The 12,401-nt window shown below is 42.7% G+C and overlaps 1 protein-coding gene across 2 annotated transcripts in view; it reads left to right on the top strand.

The window, feature by feature from the left end:
* Positions 1-12,401, top strand: part of RRN3 (RNA polymerase I transcription factor RRN3) — a 423,539-nt gene that overhangs the window by 248,939 nt on the left and 162,199 nt on the right. For both annotated transcript variants that reach the window (XM_078663171.1, XM_078663172.1), the window contains exon 14: positions 11,625-11,809. In XM_078663171.1, the coding sequence (XP_078519297.1) occupies positions 11,625-11,809 (185 nt within the window). The remainder of the gene's footprint in view (positions 1-11,624; positions 11,810-12,401) is intronic.

Below are 12,401 nucleotides of genomic sequence, written 5' to 3' on the forward strand. Positions count from 1 at the left end.
AGTCCTGGGAGTTTACCAGGGCTTCCAAAGTGTCCTGGGCCAGGTATTGACCAAATTCCTGGAAATTAATGAGCTGCAGAGGGACACATACCAGAAGGTTTCCGGCATACACACTGAGGTGGCCAGCATCAACACCAATATGGCCTCCCTGGTTGGGGTGCTGCAGGGTTTTTCCTCCTGCATTTACCCTTCCTGTGTTCAAAGAACATTCAGGCCGGCAATATCTGCCGCAGCCAAAGGAAGGGTGGCACTGTCTGAGGAGGACATGCCTGCACACGCCCCTGTCTCAGCAGCGGTGGATCCCCCCTCTGACAAAAGGATGGTACGTCCACCCACAAATCCAGAAGGTGGGGATGGCAAGACACTGACCACTAATAGAACCGATATTTATGCTGTTTCTCAGTGATAGTGGGTCAGAGTAGCGTAACCAGTGACCAACTTGACCCAGGAAGGTTCAAATTTGGGGATCCATATATTAGATTGTAATGACCTCACACACCCTTTCTGGTGTCATGCTTCATCATCTGGGCTGCTCCTCGTTGGGTCGGCGGTGCAATACCCAATGGGCTCCCTATAATAGGGGCACTTTATCTCTTTTTCCAATAGCTGTATGGTGAAGTGGGGTTGAGGGACCAGAAATGTGTAGACGTATGATTATTGGGAAGTGATTTAAAATTGGGGTGACACTGACCACTGCCAGGAAGAAATCTTGCCCTAATATCCTCCTGTGTGTGTTACACATTCACTTTGTGAACTATTTCTGCCCACTCTTCCATATCTGATGGGAGGAGTATGTTGGACTTTGGACTCCAGACAATTTATATTCTGCTACAATGGTTTCATCCACAATGACTGAAGATTTCACTTTTTGTTTGTACTGTTAATTTCTTTATCTTATCTTTGTTCACTTGATTAAAAACACATGTCACCAAATCATTGTCTCCTGTTTTAATTCTCACATATAACACGGTGAATGTACTACCATGTGAACTTTGCAATGTCAAAACTAGGGACTTCTGGAATCATGAATATGTTGTATGTAAACAATGTCCAACTCAGGATCACTACCATGTCACAACAGCACATACATTCAATTGTCTGCTCTGATAACATCTTTATTCCGTTGTTCAAATCATAGGCTGACATGATGTCCGAAACATAGCAATGAATACAGGACTCTGTTAATCTAGGTCAGTGATCACTGAATCAGTTGAAGACGTTCACAACATGGAAGGAGGGGACACATCTAACAAAATCCTACACAATAGGCAACAATAACTTAGGTCTGCATCATCAACTGGAGCCATATTGCCAACCTCACAAAAGGAATTCTACATCAAATAAACAGGCACGTCAGTACAGCCGTTTCTGACCACAGGGTGATTTCAATCTAGTGTTACTTGCACTGTAATAAATGCGTACTACATTCCTAACTTTTCTTTTTCTTAGTTCTTTAAATGAAATTGAGGTCTGTTTTTCATAGTTCTTTTAACGATAATGGTAATAAGCGCAAAGCTAGAGTCTAGTTGCTCACAGAACTTTGTGTTTTTTCTAAAAAGACTTCTTTGTATATATGTATGTAACATTGAGTAGAGTCTATGAATTTAATTGTTGTTTTTATTATTTTATGGACTTTTAACTTTATGGGAAGCTTCTTTTCAAGTTTTTATATCTTGGCCATATATTTTGTATTGTATTCAGCTTTTATGAGTATTTGTGGAATAAAGCTATTATTACTGACTGGCATATGGTTGAATATCACAAACAAATGCCAGTGATGTGCACAAGTGAGGAGCCACATCAACAGCTAAATGGAGTACATACATAATGAGGAATTAGCCAATGTGAAGGGAGACTAGCATGAATTGGGCTCAACACAGTGTTGTGTTGGATAACATGATGGCACACATATTGTACTAGGACCAAAACATCACAAGGAACAAGTCCAATGGAAGCCACATAACTTTCAACCTATCGCTGTGCAAGCTGTCTTTGTACCGGCTTTGCACACCCAAACTCTGTGACAGACATTCCCAGGGCCAATCCATAATCCACTTCGTATATCTGAACAGCATCATATACCTGCTAATGTCACAACTCTGAATTGTCCAAATGAAGATGCCATGGGGAGGGTACCTAAATCAGACGAACACACAGAGATTAGCTAATGAACCACACATATAGCACACATCACATTGTCAACTACTAGAGAACACAGTCTAAGACAACATTTACAGCTCAACAAAGCTACACTTACAATACAAACACCGTTACTCAGATATTTCCAGATGCATATATTCCTAGTATGTAGCATTAAAATGCTCCTTACAACATTACCACAAGAATTGCAATTATAGTCCGTCATCACGTCCCACACCATACTTACACCCAGGAGGAGAAGTAGTCTCGGATGAGATCTTGACGCAAGCCAGCGCCTTCCTCTTCACCCTTATCATCATTTGGCATTTCAGGTTCCTTACCTGGTGGTTCTTTATGGCCTGCATCCTCTAAAATGCAAGGGATTTTGTGTTGCAGAGCAATGTTGTGGAGCATGCAGCAGGCCACAGTGATCTTGCACACCTTCCCGGGTGAGTAGAGGAACGCTCCCCCAGTCTTGTCCAGACATCTGAATCTGGCTTTCAGATGCCCAAAATCCCACTCCACTGCCGTCGTGTTCTTCCATGGGCCTCATTTAAGCAGACTTCCCCTGACGTAGTAGGATTCCACAGTGGTGCCAACGACCATGAATTGTTGGGATGCGCTGAGTCTCCTAGATGGAAGATGGAAAAAAGTGCAACAATGAGTTACACACGTTCAGATCATACTACCTGACATCACCCACACAAAGTTAGGACACATCTCACTTACCTACAAGCAGGCCTCCTCCGAAAGTAGTTGTGACATCATCCGTGGTATGGTGCTGTTCCACAGTATGAAGGAATCATGGGCAGATCCAGTCACATGTGAGATGTCCCCAAGAACATAGAAATTTGCCTTCACAGTGACAAAATCCTGACATCTGGGAAGCTGGATATAGCTGTCCACGAATCTCAAAAGTGCTGCTAATAGCTCTTGGAGTAACTAACCGAACATATGTTGTGACATTCCAACTGAAATAGCGACAGTGAATTGAAACAAGGCTGTGGCCAAAAATGCAATACTGCATGTCAGTATTCCATGTTCTGAGGGTCTGGGAAAGGGTGGTACACTGGAGCCTGGCATCTCCTTCCTCTCCGAGGGTACCTATGTCAGGAGTAACACATAAATGTATTTTGGCCACGGCGTGCAGAGTAAGCATAACATTTCATGTGAAATGCCCCCAACCGCGGTGTACAGTGCTCTGCGCACATTTTGCCTATGTGCACAGTAATTCACTACACAGATGAAGATTTTTATTAGACATGACATGGGAACAGAGCATTTCAAATGTAAACCTGTTTGCCCTCATTTGTAGTGGTTGTGACGTACTCAACTGTCACCAATACACTTTTTCCAACCGCTAAAATGGCAGATGTTTGACCTCGCTAACAGGGCATGTTGAATGTACACCACTGGCGTAAGTCAACCGCTCCTTGGGCGGTTGCATGGACGGTGTACACAGTCATAGGCTAATGTTGGGGATACTGACAGCCGCGGTCCAATGGCTGTGTGCGCTGACGGCGTACATTGCGTACTTGTATGCTGACATTGCTGCAGTCAGCACCTCCTCCATTGTAGCTGCTGTTTGCCACCTCTGGGAACAGTCATGGCACGCACTGTAAGTGAGAAGGGCAGTCCCTTCACTCCAGAGATGCTGGATACCCATGAGGATGAGGTTGTCCACTGTATGCTCATCTTTTGGCTCACCAGAGGAACAGGTAATTATGTCCAATACTTATTTGACTCTATTTAACTGCTTCCTTTATATTCCCATAGGCCACAATGTGTGTCTGTGTGTCGGAGTGTAAGAATATGTTGATTGCATACTTTGCTTGGCCCCTACATAGGACACACATGTAATGGATTATGGGGCCCTGTACTTTGTGGAAAGAAGGCCACCATTGGAAAGTGTGATAAGGGTGATCTCTACTCGTGTTGCATGTATACATCTATGCAGGGTTCAAGATCATAATATCGACAATTACTTCTCAAGTCACATCATGGTATATTTGTATTGTTATGTATAGGCTTCACACCATGAGCCATGTCTGTATACTGTTATACGCATGTGAGGATGATGTTAGCCAAGTGTACCATCCCACAGATCACTCTGCCCACATCAGACTTTGTAAGACAGTTGTCTGGGAGGTAGCTATACCTCACAGACCCCTTCCAAGTGCCACACAGCCATATGTTCACATATGAGTCAGAAGTTTCACTTTTATGCATAGAATTGGTGGAAATGTGAGGTTCATGTGGGAGAAGTAGCCTCAGCCTGAAGAGAGCAGGGTCTGACAATGATATGTGGGCAGTCTAGGCAGACTTACTCTGGCAGGAGAACTGAGGCACAGAGTAATGTCCCTGTAGACCTGCTGATCCATCGATGTTCCTAGAAAGTTACCCCTTGACCTGATACTTATTACCATTGACCCACAGTGTCAATGTGCATCTTTCTCGAATAACTGTCCTCGTACACAGGTCTATTGACACTTTTCTAATACTGTTGCTTCTGTTGTACAGCCCTATAGCACATTGGAGACCTGAATAGTGTGGATTTTGAATTACTTCTATCTAGAAATGTGAATCACCTGCTTGGCTACAATATTCCCTATCACACAACACATACAATGGTATTTTGATGGTCTGTTACAGTGCCACATATGGCAAAAGGGGTGTCCTGTGATGCCAGTACAAATCACACAAACATATTTAGAATTACTAGGATATTTCAATAAGTAGTCCACATGTACACACATCCCCTAGAGAGGTAGCTCTCTGTGTTGCATATAACAGCCCTTACCTTGAGACCTTAGTCGTAGAATTGTGTATACTATGGTACTCACCTCTATGAACCGTATGCATCAAAACAATGGGCCTAGTGGTAAAGGTGTCTGAACAGTCACACGCAGGTAGTTTACCCTTCTGAAGGTCTAAATGGGGTGCTGTGTCATGGTACCTCACATCACATTCCATGTAGGATTGCCCTGGCCTACATGATATTAGTGGGCTGCCTCAGTCAGTGTAGGTCATGACCAGAGTTGAGGTTTGTCATCAGATGACCCCAAAAGTGTGTATCCATGCTTTAGTTGTGCTTAGCATGTTACATAGACGCATGGAATATGTTGACTTTTGATGAGTGCTTGTGCAACATGTCACCAAAATGTGTATTAAGCGAACAGTTATCCTCAAACGTCCAGTTACAATCTGTTTCTACATCATTACATCCATACAGGTCAATGCCCATCGGAAGAAGGCCATTTGGAGAGCCATCTCCCAGAAGGTGCAGACCCTGGGGTCTTCAACCGGCCTAGTGCCCACTGCAGAAAGAGGTGTGAGGACCTCCAATACGGAGGGACCCAGTGACCACGAGGGTGTGAGTAGTGTCACGGAGGACAGCAGCTCAAGCTCATCATTATCTGAGTCATCCGCCGGTGGACACTCCTGAGTGGTGGTGGAACCAACAGGATCTTTCCACCTTCATCCTTGTTCGCCACCCCCAGTTCCATTGCCACCCTCCGTGTTGTCCCCCACGAAGTTGGCTGTTCCCGCTCCCCTAATGCCATCCAGTGTTCCATTCTAATGCAACCAGCTGAGCCAGATGGTTGCTTACCTAGAAAGCATTCACACTGCTGTGTCTGGCTTGGCCTAAAGAGATCTTTTCAGGCTCTGGCCTCCTCCCTCACGGCAGCCCTCCACACCTCCCAACCATCCACCCCACTTCCTGCCCCTTCCCCATCCAAATTCCCTATTCCCATTCCTAGCCCAAGCACAATCACACCTAAGCATGCACACATGTCATCAGACACGAGCACCACACACAAACACAAAACATCCAAATACTCAAACATACTTGTACATAGCAGAAAATCACCCCCACAATCAGCACCCCCAGGTACCACAGCAACAGACACAAAGCTCTCCACAGCCACACTGATACCCGCAGACGGCACAGCAACCAACCCCGAGCCCTTCACAGCCACACCATACCTGTAGACAACAGCAATAGACGCAGATCCCTCCACAGCCACACATTTTGGTTAAAGTTGCAGTGACAGGGTCTCATTGTAGTTGTACTCACTTCAATCTCACTTTACCAATACTTGACAAATGGTTACCGGCATGATGTGTGAAGATCAGTTGTAACATGGCAGACAACTAAGAAAAGGCAAAAGCAATCTAGCATCTTGGTTAGAGTTGAAGTGACAGGGCTGTTGTGAAACACAAAATAATGCACACATCAGTATCAGTGGATATACTTTGCAAACACATGCCCATTTTTGTTCTGTGTTCCTGTGCAGTACCAGTGTTTTGGCCTATGAGGGCATTCTATAGATGTGTATTTGATTATTCTTATGAAACAGTCCCAGACAGGGTCCTTGTTAATGTGTAAATTACTTAGCGACCCGACTCTCTTGCCTGGTGTATGGAGGGGCATCGTTTTGCTGGGGAGTCTATGGAAACTGGTAGTTGTATTACTTACAGCGGGAAACATCCTTTACAACGCAACTTTTACCACGCAATGCTTTTACATCGCAACTTTTACAACGCAAACCATTACAACGCATTGCGCTGGGGGCGCTCTAGGATAGGGAATAGATTTAATTTACTATCCAACACCTTCCCTACTATCCACCGGGACTGGAGTTGGAATAGTAAATTAAACTATTCACTATCCAGCACCCCAAAGCGCTATGCATTGTAAAGGCATGCGTTGTAAAACTTGCGATGTAAAAGCATGCGTGGTAAAAGCATGCGTTGTAATGTCATACATCCCTTACAGCAGTGGAAAGACATGTCCGATGGGCTACATGACGGCAGAAGACTTGTAGAGGTGACTGTAGCCCATATATCCCACTCTTTCCACTGTCTCAGATGTGGTGGTTGGACCGCCATGGTCACACCAGCTGTAAAGCTACTCTTAATTGGGCCGGTGGCTTCACTAGCAGTCTGACCTTCCCGCACCACATTGGCACATTCCCGCGGTCACCATGGTCGGAGTTGGCAGGTGGTCTCAGCGGTTTGCCAGCGATCTTTCAAACTGCAATCGGATAATCTCTTAATACGGCAGTCGGACCGTCTTGGTCGAGGTGGTCAGACCGCCACCACGGGTACGGCGGTCTCTGGACCGCTAAACTTGTAATCAGGCCCCAAGTCTGCTACAAAGAAAACTGCTTGGCTAAGGTATGAAAATCTAATATTTATATGTAACTGTTATTGCATAGTCAACAGAATGAGTAAGTTAGAGCGGTGCATTTCTACCTTCTTGACATTATATAAAAGTCAGCAAAGCATGTGTTGCAAAGACAAACCCCAACATTAAAGTAGATATTCAGGACATTTGTATGTGAGCCTAGGTGCCATATGTGGGAAGCTATATGTCCATTACTGAAAATCATGATCTTCATTTGAAAGCATTAACCAGTAGGCGAATATATATTTTTCAATAGTCCACCTGCTTCAGTGATCTTATGGTTTTGAAATGATCGTATCACCATCGTTTTGAGTATTTGTATATTATGTTATGGGCACAGTTTTGATGGAAATGCATTTGCATTGTTTGATCTAGGTCAGCAGTGTAGCGGTTGAAAAACAGGGGTGGCAGGACGCACCCTGTATCAATCCTTTGCTGGTTGGGATACCTAGTGGTCAGTGTGTTCCTCGTGCTACTTTAACTCTTACCCATGTGCCTTCATAAAAAGATTGACTTTCAAGAAGTGAGATTTCAAACACTGCACTGTAGTCATTATCGCACAAATATGGGAGAGCACCCAAAGGTTGGACAATTAGGCAGACCATGATCATTTTTGCTAGGACATTGTCCTTAAAAATGTATGGGCTCCCTGCCATTTGCCCCCATTCCAAGCTTGGGTACCTCTTAAGCATATACTTTTGTCTGCTACTATTACTCTACAGGCCTTATATTGGGAGCCCTACATTACAGGAGTTATATTGGGAGTATTTACATCGCAGGTAAGTCTTAGTGCCTTTATTTTGCCCTCTTTTGCTTAAAAGGTAGGTTACTTTTATATATTTATATGTATGTGTGTGTGTATATATATATATATATATATATATGCAACCGTTTTTTTCTTTTTTCAGTGAAAAAAAATAAAAAATGACGTTATAGGTAGAAATTAAAATGAGATAAAAAAAAAACGAATGCTTAGAAAAACAAATTAAATTGACCTATTACAGCTTAATGAGGTAACTACAAATTGTGCTCTTCATTCCACTGCTTATGACCTCACATATTACATCACTCACGATTTTGTTTTTTTAAAGTAATCGAACACCTTATTACCATATTTAACTATGACCTCACTTTAAACTTTTTTTTCTCCGTAAATTCCTGCGATTTAGATAATATTCTAAGTTAATTGTATGCCCAAACCCGTCAAGCAATCTTCAGCCAGTGTCCCTGCATGGGCTACCTAACTGCTTTCCACAGGCATCGACCATTCCCAGAAGTAAAATAGCCTGGCCCTGATAGTAACCGCCCACCTGTGGGCGCCTAACCCCTCGCTGATCTTGGCCTTTGCAGTGGGGTGTTGGCAGTAGGATGCTCTGGGTTGCTAACTACCCATGGGAAGTTAACACTACACACTGGCGCCTAATCCACATTTTCTTTAAGAGTTTTCTAAAAAATGTTTTTGGGGGTATTAAGATACCCTCACGATATCGGCCATAAAACTTCCAACCCATGTTACTGCTTTACATTACAAGCTGGGAAACTTGCTCACTACAACAGTACCATGAGGTGGAAGCTTGTGCGGTAGCTCTTGCGGGAGTACTGCGGTACCTCACAGGAGGGTCACGCTGGGTACTGAGGTACTTGCACTGCAACAAAATTAATTTTTTTATTTTAATAGAGACGTCTGATGTGCAGAGGTGCTGCTGTAGAAAAAAATCTAGATCTAGTCTGGTGCCTGTGGATAATTCTGAGGTAAGGAATCTGCGGCTAGATGTCTCTATCGGATAAGCCATTACCAAAGGTAAGCAATATTCATTTTGGCCTTCAGGGAAGCAGCCTTTTGGACCAACCTCTTCCCCAAGTGCCTTGGTGGTCAAGGTGTCTCTAGACGGCCCCTTATTCGATTTTCCAAAAAAGGTTTTCAGGACACTGGGGCAGAGTTCCGCAGGCACAACATTTTGTTCTTAGTTGGGGCCAGCTTTTCCGATCGCATTGTACTGCAAGGCTGGTACTGAAATGTCCAACAGGAGCAGAAGCGCTCTTGTCCAATCAGAGGGATGCTATATATATTTTTTACTGTTACTGTGGAAATCGTACGGAAGCAACGGTCCAGGTGAACATAACCATTTAATACTTCCAATGACCTCAGTTCTCATATGGGCGAATGGATTTGCACCACATCACAAAGTGCAGGCTTTCTGAGTTGAATTCTAACTTTCTGCCAAATTTGTTGTAATTAGTTGTAATTCTGTTCAGCTGTTTTTTTCTGTATCAAAGAGCAAAGTTTTCACTGCAAATTAACATTACAAATCAATGTTATGGGGAAGGAGTTGAGATAGATTAACGTTTTTTGGAAAGTTTAGTTCAGGTTCATTAAACAGCGCCGAAGTTAGAACAAAACAAAAAAACCTCTTCCTGTGGAAAATCTGTGGACCTAAGTATAACTACTATAACTGCTCAATGGTGACTGCCACAGTGTAATGTGTATATTCAGATGTGCAAAGCATTTGTAATATGCAAACTGTGAGGCAGTAATCGTTGATTTTTCTTGTGCCAAGTTCGCTCTGCATTGGTAATAAATTCAAATTTGACTTTTGCACTGTAGTAACAAGTGTGAATATCCTAGTAATCTTTGGGCTACATTTTTTTTCCTCTATGGTAGCAAAAATATATAAAACAAACACACATATATCATGCATATGGTTACTGTTAAGTACAATTAATCTGGTATACTCCTACTTAGTGAAATGTAGTTGGTATACAAGTTTAATGGTAAATTTGAAATAATATATAAAACTGAAGTTTTTGAATATTAAAAAAAGTTGTGTTAAAATCTTTGAGATATTAAAGTTAAATTTTCTCTTAACAGTGTTTTAAATAAATACACAATTATGTATGTGTATTGGGTTTAGTGTACATATATATGTTTGTGTGTATATATTTGGTTTTTGAGGGTTCAGGTGTGGGCATGGGTTCAGGGTTAATTGGAATATTAACCGCATCGGTGCGGCGCATTTTCCCGCTGTGCGCTGAAGTTTTTAAAAACCCGCGGTTCATGACGAGCTCAGCTCGTCATGAGCGTACGAGAGGTGTACCTCATGACGAGCTGAGCTCGACATCAGCGTCGATGTGGTTACGAATTTTTTTTCACAACAGATTTTATTGGTTTTAGCCATATAGTAGAGCCAAGTTGACCTCCATACATATACAGGATTTTGTGAATTAAAATCCTCCCAAACACAACCAAACACAGGAACATGCGCAGTACATCCCCACCCACACCCACATCTCAGATCTCCAACAAGAACTTTAGTCCAGTGTAGCCCGAGACCCCACCACTGCCTGCTTGTGTCATGGCCATATTCCCTAGAAAGCACGGTTTCCAAGTGTATGAAATGAAGAGAGAAATGCATGCATTGCACTGAAACACTCCACCCTACTTCACACAATACAATGGCCCTCCTTACCGTCTGTTTGTTCGGAGTGACCTTGCAACTCCTTCATAAGCGCTTTGCAGCTATGGTTTTGGTTGCATTTAGCACCTACTTTAATCAGTTTATGGTTGGTGCCTCACAAACTTTGAAAATTACACATCAGTACAGTTTTATGTGGAAGAATGCTTTGAGATTTGGTTTAAATGCTGGGTCTTTGTATGATAGGTACGCTGAATGAAATGTGTATCTCCCATTTAACCATTGGAAGCTATAATACCGATTATCCTAAGCATGGCCGGCCTACACAGTTTCACCTTCTGTCCACCTACTTAAGAACATCAAAATTGGTTAGTGACTTTCATCTTTGAGAGCTCCTTTTTCTGATTATTTAAACTGCACCACTTTAGAATACTTGGGTCAAAATGCGGGGGAAGTAAGTGCAAGATTGCCTTTTAATGTATTTGCTTGCTACTCCACATCGGAAAGAGATTCAAGAGATGCCTCTCTTTTGTGAGACATCCATCAATTATCCATTACCCTTGTTTATCAAAATGTATGGTCTCGTTTTCGATGGAAAATAAAATAACTTGAAATTCTATTGCAGTGGCATTACATTCTTACGATATGTATCGCAGGTGGAAAATGACATTTATGCTTTGGTTATGTCTTAATTGGATGTTAACAACATTGATTTAAACGTGTTTTTTCGGTTTCCACCATTTACATTTACTCTAAATTCAGATTTTTAAAGATCTTGGAAAATGTCTATAAAAAGTAGCTGTTAGATTTCATATCACAACTGTTATTCTTTAATGGATATTTCCAAGATGTAACCATTTGTTTCACTTTCTTTTTCTTAGGACTGTAAAAGCTTGTCTAGATCTTCTCGTTAATTGGCTGCACACGTATATTGCTAACCAGGATGCTGGAAACAAAGCTTTCTGTGATGTAGTTCTGCATGGACCTTTTTACTCTGCATGCCAAGCTGTATTTTACACTTTTATATTTCGCCACAAACAGATTTTGGAAGGCAACTTGAGAAAAGGTGAGCAGAAATTACTTTGTCACTAAGCATCAATATTTCACATTTCTTTACCAGTACCTCAAAGGCTTTGTATCAGTCATGCCAAAAAACTGTCTTTACCTCTACTTGTCTGAACTACAGATTTTAATCCAAGTTTGCTGCAGGTGGAATATTATATTAATCTACTGAGAGACTACCCATTGACCACCTCCCCCACCCCCCTCCATATCGGTAAAGGTGGAGTACCCAGATTAACAACCCCGCCCCCCTTATTGGGGGATGAGCCACTACTGTTCCTCAAATCTGTTTGAGTGTATTTTGCTCTGGTCAACAACAGGGAGGGACGTTGGGGGGACAATATTTATAGGGGTCCAGTGTGCATGTCCCAAAAGCTGAGCAACAATAGATTGCACACAGTTCCCCTAAAGATGGGTGATGGCGTAGTGCGGTGTGCTGTCTTCCTCTCTCCCTCGTGTGCGAGGCGTTAACGTGCCTTAATACAGCAGGGAAGGGTATCCCTTGTCGGAACTAGGGATGCCTCACACAACAGACTGGTTTTACGGCTGTTGTCATGTCACCAGTTAGTCGTATCGTAACATCATCGGCTCCCTGC

This window comes from Lissotriton helveticus, chromosome 10 (genome assembly GCF_964261635.1).
Source record: "Lissotriton helveticus chromosome 10, aLisHel1.1, whole genome shotgun sequence".
NCBI classification, from domain to species: domain Eukaryota; kingdom Metazoa; phylum Chordata; class Amphibia; order Caudata; family Salamandridae; genus Lissotriton; species Lissotriton helveticus.